This window comes from Vanessa cardui, chromosome 16 (genome assembly GCF_905220365.1).
Source record: "Vanessa cardui chromosome 16, ilVanCard2.1, whole genome shotgun sequence".
NCBI classification, from domain to species: Eukaryota; Metazoa; Arthropoda; class Insecta; order Lepidoptera; family Nymphalidae; genus Vanessa; species Vanessa cardui.
In genome coordinates, this window is record NC_061138.1 from 7,823,246 (window position 1) to 7,844,492 (window position 21,247).

Here is a 21,247-nt window from a genome sequence, read left to right on the forward strand (position 1 = left end):
AGTATACAGTCTTGCATTAAAAATAAATAAATAAAAAATATAATTCACTATATACTTAGGTATTCATTATAATATATAGTATGGCTTCTTTTTATATGCTTGTATATACTTAATTATTAGTAAAAATTAGTGAATTGCAGTGAGTATTAAAATTACTGCTTAGGCGAAGATCTTCCGTTGACCCAGTTATAGAAAATGATAGTATCGCAGTGCTTCTTTAAGCGTCTTTTTCTGCTTAAATATAGTAAAATACTCTATAAAAATACTTTGTAATCATGGTTATACTTCCGAAAAGTCCAAACCTCCGATCGACCTGAATTTTTGTATGGATATATATTTCGATGTCCTGATAACGAAAATGATAGCCAAAGTACCCGCAAATTTCATTTTCAAGGTCAAATCTAAAGAAATACAAAAAAAATGGATTTATGTTTTTCAAGCATATTATAAAAACTATTCGTCATAGAAAAAAATGTTTCCTACAAAAGTATAGGCTTAAGTATAGGTATGGGCTTTTCGGAACTACACCCGTAATCATCAATGCATACTGATCGATTCATGTTTCTTGAATATATCCAACGCTTTCCGACGGTTAGACTTTGCTAATACATATGTATATCTAAGAATCTAAGTTTGATTGGTATTCGTATCGGTCCTTCCCCATATCAACGAATGTCCTTCGGCTTTGACCTATAAATTAATTTTCTGAGATAAAACATTTAGTAATCTTATTTATAACACAATTTATCTAATAATAAAAAATATATCTATTATAGTATTTTTATATCGCCTGAGGCTGAAGTTCGAGTGTGTCTATGTCAATGTATTTAAATATTTTCAAGCCAAAGCAGAACTGAAAAAAAAGTTTAAGGTTTCGAAGGTGCCCTAAAGATTTGTTCCTGGTCTTTACGCGAATGAGCCACTCAGATGGACAGACCGTGTAGAATTACCGATTTTTGCAAATAATGTTGTACCTACTGCAACACTATCTTGACAACTTTGAGAAAACTTGAACAAATTCAAAACAGAGTTTTGAAGTACATCCTGACAAACGGTGTTAGTAGCCAATTCCAAATAGGTTCATAATTAACAAAGTTCTGAAGTAAACAAGGGTCTAATCCAATGATTCCATCATATGTGCGTTTGAGGCTAATTGTAATGATATTGAAATCATATTCTTATTTTTGAAATATTTTACGTACTTAATTTCTTAGATCGCTTAAATATGTTATGATGTATATGTCATATGATATGTATGACTGCTTTACTCATTGTTTTTCTTTGTATTTCAGTTATTTCTTTCTTTCGCTGTCGAATGGAATTCTAGCTAGTCAACAAGGTAGCCAACCATTTCTCTATAATTTTTCAAATGGACTACAATATAATCTGTGACCGCCATATATGTGTTTCATAACATTGGCTGTTAAAATTCATATTACCATTAATATCAGTATAAGTATTTTATTATTAATGCAATATCAGTATTTTTCAGCGCAAACATTTAAAGTTATTAAAAATAACAGAGATACCCTACAAAACTGAACTCTTTTTTTTACAGATTTTATAATAATATTACTGTCGGTAATCATTTTAAAAGTTACAGAAAAAACAATCATATAATCAGCGACACCTCATTTATTGAAAATATTGGAGATGTATGAGTATTATTTAAATACAGGATAAATGCACTACCCTACTACACTTGTTTACAGTCGGATAAGACAGATGCATAAACGTTTAATATTAAGAACGATGTCGATGCTTGGCAAAATAGCTACGTGATGTTCATGTACAAATAAAAACTGGGTCATCTGTTCTCGAGTAGTATTCTGTAGGTCGGGTATATCTCTGCCTGCTTTTGATGTCGACTAGTTTGTAACGAATATAGTTTAGATTGAATATTCTTGTATGTCTATGAAACAGATATTTAACGTCTAATAGTCACAACTGATTTTGATGAATAAATAAACAATATATAGATGTTCAATGAAAGTTTAAGTACATTACTTACACAATATTTACGCAAATTTTATTTTATTATTAGGCCAATACCTATATAAATTAATTACACACATCCTCACATCGCACAATATTTTATATATTTTGCTAATATTAAATAGCGCCTTGTTTACATTTTACAAATTGCAACCACAAAGGTATATTTTTTTCTTAGAACCAGGAGAATTTTTAAAACTGTACATATTCAGATGAAAAAGCTCGTAGCATTTACGATAAAATTTAGTCGAATTAAAATCTTATTGAAGATGACAAAACAGACCAACTTAGCAGAATAAGGAGCGAGAGGAGGCCTCTGATTGACCGGATCTGGTAAAATGATCTTGCTATACACATGCCTTTACAAGGACGCCCAGGAGGCTACAGATTGTTGTGACAGGAGGCCACGGATCTTACAGCGTGGTAGAGCCAGACAGTCGCCTCCGGAAGGTCAATGAATGAAGGCTGATGAAAATTATTAGAAGAGTATGTTATTCATTTATAATACATATTACCAATATTTATATTGAATATAGACGGTGCTCTACAAGCCACAATCTTAGATAGATAACCTGCATTTATAGGAGGCAGAAGATGTTCTTATACTTTAGTTATACTTACATTAGTTACAGTTTACACAAAAAATAATAATTGAAAAAACGATATAAACTTTTTATGATAGTGAAACTTGATGCAATTCACATAAAGCATTGTATACGAAGTGATTATGATGATATAAAACGAAATAGGTTTATGTACCTATATTTAATAGGTTTTATTAATGTTTATTGAAAATATGATTAATTAGTAAAATCGATAAACTTTATACTTATACAATTTTTTAATTTAATCTTCTCAAAATTGAGAGAAAAAAGAACGAAAAGTACAGCGTGTATTTTATATTATAGAATATATGTAGGTATGTATACTATCCGGGAAGTGGGAACGTAGGGAGCGAATATGCGCATGCGTAGTGTTGTGGCTCAGCGCTGAGCGCTCAATCTGGCGGTTTGACAACACTCCACAAGCTGGAGGCACTCAGCGACCGCGCTAGTTTCAGTTTAGCCGCGAGAGACGCGCGCCGCTACGAGCTGTTGATCTGTGCTAGTGATATCATCTATTACAATTATCACAGAACAATCCTCACTACATATTTATGTGAGTCAATACATATTTTTAATACTTTTACAATTAGCTATTAATGACGGAAACATTTTAAAGTATTATTTTTACGTTGCGTTACTCCAGAAATTGTAGACCTATATTTATGTATAGATGTAACTATTATCTTAAAGAGGATAAAAAATAAAGTAACATTATTTGAATACGTAACTTAATTTTGAAAATTAAGCTATTTACGAAAACATCCAAATGAATTAACAAAATTAATCAAATATTTTTTATAAACGTATAGATATAATTGCGTCAAAAGAAAATGCGTACGATAAACGACTATGTTTCTTGATCGAATATATAAACATCTTAGACGCATAGTGTGTACTAGTCTTTTGTGGCTAAATAAAGGGTAAAAGAGTATGCTAGCGTATGCCCCATGGCGCCCCTATTCATATTGAAATGAGTTTTCGCACAACGAATGAACGCTCGTCATAAAATGTTCCTACGGATTTCAGCACATAAACTTTATACGTGTTATATTTTCGTCGCTATATCTTATAGATAAAGCGATTAATAACATAATATGTAACAACAAATTTCCTGGCGATAGACGTTATCGATAACAACAATTTCATGCACATTCGTGATAAGACAACAGTCACAGCGGCTTGGTTGCACTGACCTTCATCAAAAAACAAAACAAAATGTGATAAGAATAATTCCACCTGTGCGTGGAATAATACTATGTTATATTATTAAAAATATATATATATTCACATCTACACCCATAGCAAATCGTTTATCCTGCATACTTGACTGTGCATTGTCTTAGTCAATGTACCTACACCTAAAATTATCAAGTACTCCTATAAAAATAAATGCATCAGTTTATTTAATAGTGTAAGTATTAACTTAGAGAGCATTTATGGAAACATACATTTTAATAATAATGAAAGTGGAAGCTTTTTTTTAATTCTTCTGAAACGCAATCGGGGCGGGCAGCTAGACAAAATTAGACTGGTCCCAAATTGATTTTCCTGCGTTACGCTGTGTTATAGAACACAAAAAGATACGTCAAGTAAACTAAAGATTATGCTAATATCTAATGCTTATAAGTACGGATACTCTATTCACTAAATGCTAAAATGATAGTATCACGATGTAAGAACTATTTTTGGGAAACAAAAGCTTAAATAATGTTGATAAGTAGAGGCATTCAAATGACTTAAATAATTACCGAGGTAATCTTTTGTCTTCGACGTAAGTATACCTACTTCGTATACTTAACTTTAAGAAATGATGTCATAAATAATATCACTATGTGCCATTGTTTCAAAGATTCGTATATTTTCATATTCGTCCTTTTTAAGTTTTAGGCATGTATTCAGGAACACATAATAATTAAATTATTTTATTAATAATTAATAGATCAATCTCTTATTATCTTATTAATAATAATTAGTACTAAGTGGAGTAGTATTTTATAAAATATTTGAAAGATCTTATTGTGTTCACGTTGTTTCGATATAAGGACCTTAACTATTCATTTATAGTGGTGGGATGGCGAATAGCGAAAAGTATTATACATATGATCTTGCAAAGTTTATCAATTCTTTAAGAATATGCTCTTTAAAATTTTATATTGTATTATACTCGAAGTACTTTTATATTTTAAATATAAAATAAACGTAAGCAATAGGTATTGTCTACTGTGCCATTTTCGGTACACAAAATCCACCATAAAACAGACTTGCCCTTGACCTCTTTATAAGTACCTTCCGTTGTGAAAGTGTTCATAAAACTACAATAAACTAATATACGATAATTAGCTGACAGCGAGGTCATTAACATCAGTTTCGCACGTCATTTCACTTTCAAGTTTCCCATCAATCCATAGAAACTCTTTTTACAAAACACATAATACGTTAAATGTTATGTACGGTGTCTTTTTGTAGAATAGACAAAAAAATATACCTCTTCAGTTGATATGACTATAATTTAAGCGATTCAAACAGTCACAGCTATAATATATTTCATTTAAATATTTAGCAGTGTTTAGTAACATGTTCTGACTTTAATATATATGTTATGTATACCTATTTACATACATTTTAGCAGTTATTTTAAGTCATTTGTTTTTTTCGATAACAGTTACATATTTTGTCATAACATAAACGCTGTCATCTGTTTACAAACGATCAGTGATTTATAAAATACTAAAAGCAAATGGTGAAAAGTCTCCTATTTTGTGATATCCATTTTCCATCCATTTTATATCTTGTAAAATGATATTACTACAAATATTCTTTACCAAAAATTTAGTATTCTTAGTGACGGATGTTTTCATTTAATTAAATGGGTGCCCCATCGAAATGTAATGTTTACAGTATATCTTTTTCATTAGAACCAATTCACACCTGGCAAAGGTATCGAGTTATTAATCTTCTTATTGTCACTTTTTTTACTATTAATCGTGGGGATTTGGTGAGACTATTATAAAAAAATAGTACCTATAGTTTTATAATTTATGAGTTTGTAAACAAACAACGCCGTTTTATGCAATATGAATAATGATACGATATAAAGTCGATATATTATAATGTGTTGTATATTAAAACCAATGTCTTAAATTACATTTATAACATATCACACTACTATATCTTTGATTTTTTCATATATGATAGAACATGATTATAGTGTGCGATGACGTAATGGCATTGCGTGTGCCATTTTGGTCCGTATTGCTACGTGCTAATCCTACAAATGCTGTGTTAAATAAAACAATGAATCTTACACACCGTAATAATTAAAATAATTTAAAAGAACTTTATAAAACTTGAATATGGTTTGTTTTGAAAGATTAATAATTATTTTTCTGGTTTACAAAAAAGGTAACATTCTACGAAATAAGGCTGCTACCGATGCGGTATTTGTTTATTTGCATTATTTTAACCTGAAACCTAGAGATTTATTTACGAATCAATTAAGGAAAGTTCAATTAACAAAAGTCAATTAATACATCACTACATAGTATAAAAGTCACCACCTGCTGTTGTCTGTACTTATGTATGCTTGTTTTTCTATTTATAACTTATTATATATCTTTAAAACCCATTAAAATAGATATTTTTTAAGATATTACATTTGAAAATTAATTTTAAATGCAGTGTCGTTATTTCTTTTGACAAATGACGACGAATCTGTTCAAAATTGTATATAAAGATATTTGTACTACACTTAGTATTGGTGCACTTGTACTTAGCTGGGGCCAGTGACGTAGCTATCGTAGGGCCAGGTGATGCAGTGCACCAGGGCTCCGGAGTTCAGGGGGCCCTCTAAACTAAACCTTAAGCTTCTGAAGCTAGAAAATTACGACCCTGCGTACAAGACTTCTTATTTGGAATCTATAATTTTAAAGAGTAATTATTAGTTAAAGAGGGATAGAAAAGAGGGGGTGAGGGTCGATTCTTTTTCTATGCACAGGGGTTCTTCCTCACCTAGCTACGCCACTGACTGTGGCGGGTCAGTTATATTAAATACAACGAGCAACAAACGCAAGCGTTACTAGCTTGAAAAGAGTCAGTAACTCTATTGCGAGGCACAATGTATACAGGTTTACAAAAAAACTCTGAAAGCGAAAAAATAATGTACATCATTGTATACATTACATCATCAAATATATATTTGTACCATGATTAGTTTGAGTATAGAGTACCACAACTTGTGAAAAAAACCATCGCCCCGAAGCTATTCTTCATACCAATTTAGAAAAAAAAAATTACGGCAATTTTAGCTTTTCTGACATGTTGTATAAATTTAAAAAAGTAGTTTTTATAAGATTAGATTATACATGTTCGATACAAAATAATATATATACATATATATAAATATAATAATTCTAAATAGAAATAGTTTGTTTAGTGACTCAGATTGTGATGTTATAGATGTACTTCACTCCGAAATAAGAATTTATTTACGAGCGCACTGACGTCACCTAGGGAGTGGGTCACGTGCTACGCTTACTAGATGATTTGTGTTTATTCCGCCAAAACATTTTCATTACTTGTACTTGTAAACTTAAAGATACTACAATTAATTGCTTTCATATTTCATAAAAAAATTCATTCCAAATTTGAAATTTATTCATTACTAGCTGAACTTTCACGCTTTAGATTGAGTTTGTGACAAAAATGGTTCAATACGTATTGTAATACTATAAGTCTTTATTTACTTCCCTAAGATGTAAAATTAGGTAAAAAAAGTAGCCTATGTTCATAGGGTTGTTTCGTAACAAGTTTCATCACAACCGATTCAGGTAGTTTAGCCGAAAGCGCTAGCAGCAGAGTTATGTCCGCATTTATATCAGTATAAACTAAATAGTAACAAGTGTTAATATATAACTAGTATTTCCCTTCTTGACGTTATAAATAAAACATAATAGTTACATGTTAAGACGCGATTTATTTACATATATATTATTAATAACCCGCAGTATAATAGTCATGCAGTATAATTTTAGTCCAAATTGGATACAATGTGTAATTTAAATATATTATAATATGAATTAAATCTGCCGAATAGTTACTTCAGTGAAGTGCTAATTTAGCTTAAGGATGTGGTAATGGATGGATGGAAATAGGTTAATGTATGTAAACATGACTTAAAACATTTAGTGAATTGTGTGATTTAATAATTGCCCACGTCACATTGTACAATCGCGTTTTAGTATCTTGACAAGCTTTTGCCAAAATTTTCAAGTAATGAGCCTACTCATTACTTAAAGGCCGGCAACGCACCGGTAAGCCCCAGTGTGGAAGACACTTTTCGTCTCGTGAGTCTTTTGCTCGTTTGCCATCTATGCCATAAAAAAATTGGACATAAGTGCCAAAAAAAACAAAACTGCATGTTTTGTTTCTTTTTTTTTTTTGTTTTAGGCAAATGTTTTATATGATTTGGTTCAGAAATTTGTTTTTCTTTTATATTGCATGTATCCCTTAAGATTGAGAATAGTCGAAATCGCATAAACCTTTCGGGTTATAGCTTAATTGGTTTCATATTTAATAATGTAGATAAAACAAATAAGTACCTAATTTTATTGTGCTAAATTATAAACTAGAAAATACAACGTTTATATATTTAGAGACAATTATTTTTGAGCTGATTTTTTAATATATAACACTATATAGCTGCAAAAATATTAATTAGTATAATTTCAAAGTATTATTGCATTATAGTAAAACACAAGAAAATAAGCGTTATTGTAGCTGAACTTGCATTAATGTTTAACTAGAAAGTAGGTCACGAGGTGATGTGACGCCTCGTCTCGTTCACACCCCTAACGGAAATATTTATATTAAAAACGTAATTAACCATTAGGGGATGGTAAATTTGAAATTGTGTTGGGTTACGTAAAAAAAGGTTTTTCCTGTTATTGGCATAAGAAAACTAATTGTGTAGGTAAAGTTTCTTTTATTTATGCATTAGGTACAAAAATATATAACTAGGTTCATATTAAAGAAAATTAAAGAATACAGAAATTAGCAAGTTATTTTCAACCTTTAAATACTATATGAGAATAATTAATAAACCTTAAAATTACGGACTAAATGAATTAATTGTTTCAAAATTCGTCATAACATATATCATAATAAAAAAAATAAGAACAACAGTATTTAGTGAGTTGACAGTTTTTATATCGTTATTTAAAATCTCTCATAAATATGTTTATCAGGTGTGATTATCAGGGGATGAAAGTTTAGTGCTATAAAATTGAGATATAAAAATCAACGATTGGATTTTTACTTATAAGTAAAAGATTTTCTACTTATAAGTAAAACAGCGTTTTTGAATGTTACAACAATTTAAAAAGTGTTGCATTAACAAAAACTCCAAACAAAAAAAAATATTTTTTTACTACAAGTATTTAAAACGGGATATTTAGCATGATTTTTATTTGGTGGAGTTCGAAATTTCGACATTATCTACGAATTCCTTGTTCAAGAGAAGAGACAAAAAGATAAAATTGTTTCAATTTGACTTCTGTGTCTTAAATGGATCGTATAGTTTTCAGGGACATTATCCGTATCCGATCTCAGCTAGTAAGTTGTTTGAAGTCGGCTTACTGGATCTAAAGCCGATTAAGATTACTTACTTTGGAAAAGAAGTAACCTGACTTCTGCAACCTTCCTTGCCCGTAGTGTTAGTTACTTTGTTTGTATAACGGACATATACATTGATGGTTATTGGCGGTGAATACCCTACACTGAGGACTAAGATGCTACGGCCCTTATGCCTATAGTTACACTGCCTCACTCACCTGGAACGTATCAATAAGTAGACAGTAGTGACAGAATAGCTGATCAGTTAACAATGAAAAAAAATACAACCTATTTTATATCGTTCGCAAATTCTTGATTCTCTATTCCTGAACAACTACACTTTTAGTACTCCTACAAAACACTACACTTTTAACTATTTAAATATGAAATAGGTGTAAGTCTATCTAAAATAAAGTGTCGATATTTTTAAAATATATTTAGTCATATGTAAAGTGGTAGTGCCACGCTGTATACCTTCGGGTTACAGCCGAATGGGCCGGCACGCCCGGGGAAGTACCACTCTCTCACTTAAAATCGGCGTAAAGTGGTAGTTATGCTACCGCGTTTCGTCCGGTAAGTGAGAGTTCCGGAGGCCCAATCCCCCTCCCCCCCAAAACTTGATGGTTGTGCAGAATTTGGTTAAATTACCCCAGGAGGGTACCATCAGCGACAGCGGTGGAGAATCCCTCTCTGGGCATCCATGCTCAGGACATACACCACCTGAGCAGGGATGCCCAGGCTGCCCTCCGAATTCTGGGGGGGGCAATTTTGCGCTCGCCACTGTTCGGGGCAAGCGGAGCAGGCATCATAAGGCAACCCCTACCACCCTCGCTGTGGACTTCTGCAACATAAGGGGACTCAACTCCAACCTCAACGCCGTTCACTACCATCTGGAAACGGCGAAGCCGGCCTTGCTCTTTCTAACCGAGACCCAGATATCTTCTCCTGCCGATACGACTTTTCTCTCGTACCCTGGGTACAAATTGGAACATTCCTTTATACCACGAGCTGGGGTATGCGTTTACGTCAGAGATGATATCTGTTCTCGACGCCTCGGCAGCCTTGAAGGACAGGACCTATCGATTATCTGGCTGCGTGTAGACTGCGATGACCATCCGCGAATCTATGCGTGCCTTTATAGGTCCCATAGCGGTAATGCCGAAACCGACCGACTGGTTGAGCACGTCCAAATGGCTACAGATTCCGTGCTTCAGCAGATTCCATCCGCAGAGATCATTATTCTGGGTGACTTTAATGCTCACCACGCAGAATGGCTCGGCTCTCGCACCACCGATCATGCGGGTAGATCTGTTCTGGACTTTGCTCTAGCATATGATCTGACACAACTGGTCAACTCGCCAACGCGAATACCGGATGTGGAGGATCATACACCTTCCCTGTTGGACCTTCTGCTGACTTCACATCCGGATGGCTATCAGGTTATCGTCGATCCCCCTCTGGGCTCGTCTGACCACTGTCTCGTCCGGAGTACAGTGCCGGTTGTGCGGTACTCACGGCCTCGCTTTGTTGGGTGCCGCCGAGTATGGCACTACAAGTCAGCAGATTGGGATGGGATGCGGTCTTTTTTTGCATCTTACCCATGGGGGCAGATTTGTTTCTCACCGGATGATCCGAACGCTGCTGCTGACTCTGTTGCCGATGTGGTGCTTCAGGGTATGGAACTATTCATTCCTTACTCTGCAGTACCCATCGGTGGCAAGTCCCAGCCTTGGTTTGGTCGCTTCTGCAAAACGGCATCACGCCGAAAGTGGGAACGCTATCAAACCTGGGCTAATGCATCTGCGTCTCGTGATGTAAATACCAGCGCATTTAAAAAGGAATACAACTCTGCCTCTAGGTCCCTCAAAAACGTGATTGCTAGGGCGAAGACAGAGTACATTGGCAGAATTGGCGAGAGACTGGTGCGTCTCCCTTCAGGAACACGAGCGTTCTGGTCTCTCGCTAAGGCTGTCTTAGGGAATTTCTGTCAGCCATCTTTTCCATCTCTGCACAGAGACGGTGAGTCATTGGCCCATACCGCGAAAGAGAAAGCTGATCTTTTAGGCTCTCTCTTCGCGTCGAACTCGACTCTGGATGACCAAGGAAAATCTCCACCAACAATTCCGCGATGTGATACCACGATGCCGGAGGTTAAATTCCGGCAAAGTGCAGTTCGTAAAGCACTTCTTTCCTTGGACATTCATAAGTCGAGCGGACCCGATGGTATCCCTCCAATCGTGCTACGGACATGTTCTCCCGAGTTGGCACCGGTCTTAACGCGTCTTTTCCGGCAATCCTACACATTAGGCGTCGTCCCGAATTCATGGAAGACAGCTTTGGTGCATCCGATCCCTAAAAAAGGCAACCGCTCAGACCCGTCCAATTATAGGCCTATAGCCATCACCTCCTTGCTCTCCAAGATAATGGAATCACTTATAAACTGCCAGCTCCTGCGGTATCTAGAGGAGAACCAGCTGATTAGCGACCGCCAGTACGGTTTCCGTCGGGGTCGGTCAGCCGGTGATCTTCTAGTTTACCTTACTCACAGGTGGGCTGAAGCAGTTGAGAGCAAGGGGGAGGCATTAGCAGCCAGCTTGGACATAGCGAAGGCCTTCGATCGTGTATGGCACAAAGCGCTTCTTTCGAAGCTTCCTTCCTATGGGCTTCCCGGGAAATTATGCAATTGGATTACCAGCTTTTTGGCAGATCGGAGCATCAAGGTCGTTGTCGACGGTGCATGCTCTGACTTAAAATTCGTCAATGCTGGTGTTCCACAAGGCTGCGTTCTATCACCCACTCTGTTTCTTCTGCATATCAATGATTTGTTGCAAATCGGGAACATTCATTGCTATGCAGACGACAGTACCGTTGACACCTTATACACCGGCCGCGGTAATATTTCTCGGGAAAACGTCGAAGAGAACCGGAACAAACTTGTGTCTGAAATCGAGTCTTCATTAAACGAAGTCTCGAATTGGGGCCAGCTAAATCTAGTCCATTTCAACCCCAAAAAGACGCAAGTTTGCGCGTTAACCGCTAAAAAAACACCATTTGTCGTATCTCCACGATTTGAGAACATTCCGATAGCCGCTACAGGTAGTATCGGAATACTTGGCGTTGATATTTCGAGCCTCGTTCAGTTCCGCGGTCAATTGGAAGGCAAAGCCAAATTGGCTTCAAAAAAGCTGGGCGTGCTCAGCAAGGCGAGACAGTATTTCACGTCGGCCCATCGCCTTAAACTTTACAAGGCGCAAATTCGGCCTCACATGGAGTACTGCTCTCACCTCTGGGCGGGTGCTCCCCAGTACCAGCTCCTTCCATTTGACCGCATCCAACGTAGAGCGGCTCGAGTTATCGACGATCAAGCTCTTTCCGATCTCCTTGATCCTTTGGCTTTGCGTAGAGATGTCGGATCACTCTGCATCTTCTACCGAATTTTTCACGGGGAATGTTCCGAGGAATTGTTCGGATTAATCCCGGCTGCTGAATTTCACCTTCGGACATCTCGCCAAAATTCTAAGTTTCACCCGCACCACCTTGATGTCCGAAAATCCACAACAGCGCGATTTCTCAGACATTTTCTGCCTCGCACAACCACTTTGTGGAACCAGCTTTCGCCGGCGGTTTTTCCGAACCGATACGACATGGGAACCTTTAAGAAAAGAGCGTACTCCTTTTTGAAAGGCCGGCAACGCACCTGCAAGTCCCCTGGTGTTGCAGGTGTCCATGGGCGGTGGTAGTCACTTTCCATCAGGTGAGCCTCCTGCTCGTTTGCCACCTATGCCATAAAAAAAAAAAAAAAAAAAAAAAAAAAAGTCATAAATTGATCTGAACATCAGAAAAAAAAAAAAGATTTTTTTTCTTCTTAACTAAACCTGTTGTGTATCTATCCAACTCTTGCGTAATGCTTAGTAATAATTTTATTTCTATAACATGTTTGAAACAAAGTTATATACCTACTTCTAGTATTAGTTCTTCTAGAATTTTTACGATATATTATAAATGTTTTTCTTGTAGTTTATTCCTGTAGTTTCAGCCATTATATTTGTGCATGCATGTCATGTATTATTTTGAGATATGTGCGACCTTCACTCTTGGGTCATATCGTTTAGTCTAGATTTAATAGACCAGAGCACCCACAGCGAACTCCGCGGAGGTGTAATAACAAAATTCTCACATTGCAAATACACCTTCAGTTTTATCAAACAATTTAGTCCTCAAGGTTAACTACCAAACCGGGAATGATATCATTACGTAAATATGCTTTAACGAATTTCATTGATATCATTTAAATAAAGGAAATTGTTGCGTAGCTACAAACTGTTAGGTATAGTATAAGTGAGCAGCTATTGATAAACATGCATTTGAGATTTTAAACCGTATTATCTTTACGTCATCAATCATATCTCGAGGATAATAAAAGCATTTTGAAATTACTGTATACCTACAATATTTGATAGGTTTTCATTTAATATGTTTACTTTATATCGAATTGTAACAAAATTCACAGCTATTGTTAACTATATATAAAAGTAAGGAAAATTAAAAAAAAAACTAATATACGTTATTCTTTCCAATTCAATCACACATTCTCATACAATTATAACTATCTTATTACCTACTATTATCTGTGTGTTTCTAAGGGTTTCAAATTCATAATTTCCTGTGTCATGGCAACCATTCTCAATGGAGAATAATACCGTCTACAAGAAATATATCAAAATAACAGATGCATTATCTGTTCCCTCTCATGATTTGTTGGAAGAACAATTTAGACTCCGAAACAACAGCATATCTGCTTTCCGAGTTAGGGGTTGCGAACTGATTTTGTACTATAACTACAATTAAAATAATTCAATTTTTCGTTAGATATGTTTTAAAGATTCACATAAGAGGATAAATCTCAGCTGATATTTACGGATACACGTAGTATAACGTTTATTCGACAAGGTCGGTGATGTAATTGCCGCTTTTAGCGCGAAAATAAGACGCAGTGATTCTAACTTGTCAATAATGCTAACAGCTAAGTTGGTAACGCTTGTTTGATTTATTTTTCTATGACATCATGTTGAACTTTGCAACACTGAAGTCGAAGGTAACAAACGCATCATGTTTGTTAACATTGACTTGGATGTTAAGATGTTTTTAATTTGAAAACAATAATTTGCTAATATTAAGTATTTTGTACTGAGATAATAAACATGTAAATAAAAATTATATGTAAACGTATAAATATATACAAATTTGTTGTTGTTGTCAAAAATGTCCCGTAGCAGGGCTTAGGTTTCGTCTTTTGAGGAAAAGGCTTTTAGAGCATTTTACATCACGCTGTTATAATGCAGATTAATAGATATATGTCAATATATGTACATGAGTAAACCTTTTCAACCGACTTCAAAAAGGAGGAGGTTATCAATTCGTCTGTATTTTTTTTTTGTTTTTCAGTCTCCTTAATCACAGAAGTGAAAAATTAAAAACACAAATTGATTACATGAAAATTTTAGGGCTTAAATCCGCAATCTTTAACTAATGAATGGAAGTAATACTCTTAAAGTATAAAAGCTATACCACTGTCTGAAAATAATTAATACAGGTAGTATTCGTTATTAGATTTTAAATTATAATGGTTATTTTTATAATTAAATAAATTCGTAAATATCCCGTAATTAATAACTGGATTGTATTAGTAATTTATCAAAATACTATATTTTTATAACGAGTTATGTTAAAACAGCATATTTCGTATTCCACTTAACAATTTAAATATTCAAATAGAAACTAGATAAGATGTAATGAGCTATATATCACATGTAATGTAGTTTGATTAAACGCTGTGTATTCATTGAAAATAATTTAGTTTTTCAGTAGCAACAATGTCTGAAGATCACGCACAAGCCGTGGAGCAGGTTGCAGAGGATGTGAAGGACATCAAGCTGGAAAACGGGACGGCTCCAGGAGCAGCCAACGGAACACCGAGCAAGAACGATGACAGTGTCATACCGTTTAAGGTTATTTATATTATTATTACTCCTCGTCAATGAAAGTAAATATAACCAACACCGACGTGTAATAGAATAGCTCACGCCTCACAAGCCACAAGGATAATATGCCAATAATAAATTAACCGCTTCTTAGAGTTTTTTTATAGGATGTAAACAATTTATTGTTTTATAAATACCAATGTAATATTAACGTATTTACGTTTGACCTGGTGGTAGGGCTTTGTGCCAGTCTGGATAGATACCACCCACTCATCAAATATTCTACCGCCAAACGGCAACATATTTACTATAATTATGATCGGGTTTAATTGAGCCAGTGTACTGTAGGCACACATTGCGTTGATGTGATGTAAGAATTAATTGAAAATTCTTACAGCGCTAATATATGTAGTGATGGTGACTTACTATCAGGGGGTCCATTTGCCTGACCTATCTATAACATAAAATGTAATTACAAATATAACGGTTAATCGTTTTCTATACAAAAAAAGACACAATACTCGCTCATTATTTATATAAACATATATAAATATTACTACAATAAAATACGACTGCCAATAGGCTATTTGACATTGCGAAAAATAAATTGTGAATTATTATAATCAGAGTTTAAAAATGGGATATGTAGGTACCAACGAAAGTTGAAAATAATATTTAACTTATTCAAAAATCAATAAATATAAATGGATTTTTTTAAACGTTTGTCACGTGACACAAAACGCCCCTGATTGGCCGGGCTTATGATGAAGTCACTTTCTCGTAAACCTTGCGTTTCTACTATATGTAAAATACAGCAAAAGTGACGTCACCGACCCCATTGCAGCGCCATATTGTCCAAGTAGTGTTTTCGCGCGTTATTTAAATATGGAATTTTTAACATAATATTTTTCGTCAAATATGTACTAGAAATAAAAAAAAACACTTTTACTGGGTTCCTTACCCTCTACTAAGTAATATATTTTGGATTTTAAAAACCAGTCAAATAGCCTATTCATTGTTTTTATGTGATTCTGTTATTTATTTTTTGGTGTACAAGATATTAATCATGAAATAATTACATCTTTCAATATACCTACACTACATTATTCCTGACTAAGTAACTTCTGTCCATTATTTTGTGACTATAAAGAACGTAGTCTCGTTTATACAACAGCAACAAATCAATCTGCATATCTAACGCGAGTCGTGACTGGTGCATACAGCTCGCCCTCGGTTATTATCGGATACTTTGTAGTTACGTGTTGGAAAGGTAAATTCACATCAGCAACTCAGAAATGTGAAATATATGTAGACGATGAATGCAACGACAAAGCTTTCAAGCCACACGAATATATTTAGCAACTTGCAAACTTTTTTTCGATTTATTATTATAGAAATTTAAATTTCTAAAAAATATTCCTTTTTTATTTCTAGGATGCATTTAAAATGTTCTCAAAATTCGGAGACCCGAAATCAGATGGCAGACAAATAACGCTGTCTCAAAGCGACAAGTGGATGAAGCAAGCCAAAGTGATCGACGGCAAAAAAATTACTACAACGGACACTGCCATACATTTTAAGAAACTGAAGTCGGTGAAACTTGGTCTTGAAGATTACCAGAAATTCTTAGAGGATCTGGCAAAGAGCAAGAAAGTTGAGCTAGAAGAAATAAAGAAAAAATTAACAACCTGTGGCCAGCCTGGAGTATCAACACACGTAAGAATTTTATTTTCTTTATTCTCCCGTGTATATTCATGAAACTGTATCAATACTTATTTCTTATGTTAGAAACGCAAATTTACAAAAAATTAAAACTATTTTCTACTTGGTGGTAGGGCTTAAAGTCAGCTCGTAAGGGTATTGCCTATCAGATGTCATCCACGCTTAATATATTTTACCACCAAATAGCATTGCTTAGTAATGTTCTGCTCCGGTGTAAAGGATGAGTGAGCGTGTGATAGGTACAACAGACATAATATATTAGTTCCCAAAGTTGGTCCCCATTTATAATATGAGTTATGTTTAATATTCGTTACAGTATCAATAGTCTATTGACAGCTATCTATCTACTTAACAAAATAACATAAGAAAATCGCCATATTGTAGATAAGTTTATATTATTTATTTGTAGAGTGCCTCTTAAACAGAGCAGTACATACTTATAGAGCGTTGCTAAAATAATTCGACAGGAACTGTAGTTTGTGCATAACGCAAGATTTAAGGCAGTTAGTCAACCAGGTAACTTTGGATTATAGGCCATGACGTCTGTTTAAGATAACTATTTTCTTTACAATACAATTGACTTTTGATTTTTCTCTAGTTAATAAAGAGAGAAGATAATATAAAACGATCGCCTCCTGGCTTTTTTTTCGACATTGATTATTTGTAAATCGTGAAATCGAAAAAAACCAGACCCTACTATCTTTTGCTATTTCTTCTCAGGTCAGGGCATTTTCTTTTCCGAACCAATGGTAGTATAGTGCTTAATTTGACAATCAATAAGTAATTGTAATGATTCTTCTATATAGAATAAAGGAATTTGAGTTGTGGTTGAAACTACATACACGTTTGTACATAGACACTATAATTAGACACGTTGAAAGCAATCAGTGATTAGGGACAGGTGGTTTTGAGATGAGCTACGGTTTACAGGATAAACATCAGTAGGTATATAAAAATAAACTTTTAAATGAAATAAAACGAGGATTACTCATCAATGTGGTCACCGCATATTATGTTTCTATTGATATTAATGTTGTAGCTCATATTGTATAAAAGTAGTCATGGGAATTTATATTTGCTTAGCTATTGTTATGATATATGTACATAATAATATATACGTAGGTACATCTATACAGTAATTATTTATGGAGGAGTGCGAGGCGTACTTATTGCCTAGATATCTTGAAGTATTAAATAATAATGCAATAGAATAGTTATACGTATGTAAAGTGGTTTCGCAATAAGAATATTTTCGAAATATATTCAAAATGTATGTTTATTAAATATTGTTGACACTGAAATCGGTCGTAAAATACCTGACTGTCGTTATCCTTGGTTTCATGGATATTATATGCAGTAATTTATTTAAAACCTTTTATTAAAATATTCTTTACTAACTAACGCTTAATAATTAAAATAATAGGGAACATGTAAATATAATATTTATGAAAAATTATCTTTTAAAATGTTAAAAAAAATGTATTTCAAAACAAAACAAAACGCTCTATCAGGCGTTCAGTGACGTCACTCCTGCTATGACTACTTATTTGAGGTTATAGCTGTAAAGAAATGAATGGAAGTTGGGTTTGTCAAAGTAGACTCCAGATCCTCTTTTCAGCTTAAAACCACTTTTATCTCAGTTTTGTGTCAGAAGATCCTGTCAAAAACCATTTAATTGAAAAACATATTGAATTAAATGATCGTATTGGAACAAAACATACGATATCGATATCGATAGTCCGTTTTAAATTTTTACAAAAAAGTATCTCATAGGTCGAGAAAAAATGCATAAGTATGATAGCTAGCGAGGACAAGTAAGACCAGAGGGGGAGTCACAGACAGCAGTGACGTCATACGACATATAGTTCCGTTTTCGCACGAAAATTTAAAATTACATTTTGAAACCATTTGACGGCATTCTTTGCCGTTAATTACATTGTTTTAGATTTTTAATATAGTTGTGGTCTATCCTATATTAAAATAAACACAAAAATAAAAATATCGCATCTTCCTATTCAATTCAATTTCCTAACAAACTCTTTCATTTTTACCTTTATTCATTTGCCATCTTCACTTTAATTACTAATCATGAGCTTTTTTTTATATGATTAATAACCCAAAATATAGCTGTTTTGCTGATAATATGACTTGTCGTAATATGTATATTTTTATCACTTACAGCTGACGAAGTCTGCAGCAGCAGCGGCGGCCGTTGATAGGTTGACAGACACGACCAAATACACCGGCTCGCACAAGCAACGATTCGACGAAGCCGGCAAAGGAAAAGGCATCGCCGGCAGGAAGGAGCTCGTCGACAACTCCGGCTACGTTACCGGCTACCAACACAAGGATAGCTACAACAAGTCTCATTAGCTTGATAAATCTTATCCTCATAATCCCGTTCACTTATGTAGGTTGGTAATGATTACGTATGTAAGGAACTTTTATGTGAATCTTTAAATGACTATAGGCCCTAATATTTAATTGATAAAATATGTTACGATGACAAAAAGGAGATAATGTAAGAAAAATAATTACGGCCGTATAAAGAAACATTATACGACTAGGAGTTGACGTAAACGTTACGTGCCTTTTATTTTTTTGTATTGTTATATTTTTTTGGAAACTGTTTTAATGCACTACATGTTTTCTATTTCTGCTATAACATTCCTTATAACGTAAATATTTCAATATCTAATTAGGATTTAAGATACTACTGTTTTTGTCTCTTTTAAAAGTCTAGTCGTGAGTAGTTTAGATTTTTCATTAAAACAAATTTAATATTAAAAGTATTTTACAAAATCTGCTATTTAAGGATATTTTCGGTTACTTGGATTATTTATTTTTTGTATGACCGTCATAACATTAAGAGTTCAAACAATCTTAAAGTACAACACGATAAGTATCTCAAAGCTTAGTGCAATGTAAAATGCTAATTGTGGTCCGGCTACACGTAACAGTCAGCGACGGTAGACGATCGTGGTTAAAACTACTCCATTATTTATGGTAAACAATATTAAAACAAAAATAAGAATGACGAACTATATAGTAAAGCATGGACAAATCAGCAAATATAAGACATGCTTATGATATTTTGTGATAACATGTATATCACCTTTCATTGTCTATGCGAACGCGTTTGAGGATGGTGACAAGGAGTTGTAGTCATTGCGCAAAAAAAAAATTTAAAAATATTTAAGAATTAAGACACAGCGCGCCTCTGGAATATTAAATGCAAAATAAAAGTGTTGTTTGTTTGACACAGACGTGTTTTAAAAGCGAGGAAACAACTGATATTAGAGATAGATATATATCTCTATAAATATCGTAATTTGTATGAGACTCTCATGTATAAGAAGAAATTTAAAAGTTTACGTCGTAATATAAAAAGAAAAAAAACAAAATTTATAAATGGAATTAAGGAAATAATTGTGATTAATTGAAACTTATTCGAAATTTATTACAATTTTCTTAAAAACAACTAATGAAACAAATAAGGAATACCTATTGAAATTGAAAGTACAAGTAAAACGCTCAGTTTATATAAGCCATAATTTATTGATCTGTAAATGAAAACAAGTGAAATTTATTAAGGTACTTTCATCGTCTTAAATCTAATTATACGTAAAGCTACAACAATTTCAAAAACATTTATTATAATAAAAAACAAAATTGAATTTAATTACGATTGAATGTCATGAGATATTTTTGTAAGACGAATGATTCGTCAATATATTAATAAGTATCTGTAGGTACCCAAATAATGTACAATAAAGCATTGGAAATTATTGTATTATTTTTAAACACATTTTCATCAAATATTTATTTAATAAATAAAGATTATTCCCATAATAAAAACAAGTAATTTATTCATATTTACCTGTATTTGAAAATTAGCCATGTATTATTATAAGAAGATTTTATTTAACGTCAAATCAGTCACACTACATGCGTGAGTCAAATGTGCAGCGTAATTTCACACGAGTTCTACTTAATTAGTGACAGCCATTAAAATTCCATACACATTTTAGTGCTGGTGACAATACAATCTATTTCATTAAATACAAGTATTGCAATTTATTAATGTCAATCAAATCTTATTACGAACATTTCTTACCTTTTTTTCTTTAAATACGAGAAAGGATAGAGCGAAATGGGTTCAAGAGATCAAAATGAGTTTCGCGAAAGGAGAGTCGTTATAAATTAATGATTAAAAAAAAAGCTTCATAGAATTCACAGTTTACATTATTAAAATTAAAGTAACACATTTTATTTTAGATTGTATAATATAATAGTAACAGCTTGTAAATATCTCACTGCCGGACAAGGGATCCT

At 33.8% G+C, this 21,247-nt stretch overlaps 1 protein-coding gene across 1 annotated transcript; it reads left to right on the top strand.

Moving 5' to 3' along the window:
• Window positions 1-2,963: 2,963 nt before the first annotated feature.
• On the top strand, window positions 2,964-20,700 carry LOC124536118 (tubulin polymerization-promoting protein homolog). The gene is made up of 4 exons (XM_047112569.1): window positions 2,964-3,153; window positions 15,067-15,217; window positions 16,625-16,906; window positions 19,094-20,700. The coding sequence occupies exons 2-4, from the start codon at window positions 15,083-15,085 to the stop codon at window positions 19,283-19,285; spliced, it is 609 nt and encodes a 202-aa protein (XP_046968525.1). The 5' UTR covers window positions 2,964-3,153; window positions 15,067-15,082; the 3' UTR covers window positions 19,286-20,700.
• Window positions 20,701-21,247: the final 547 nt, after the last annotated feature.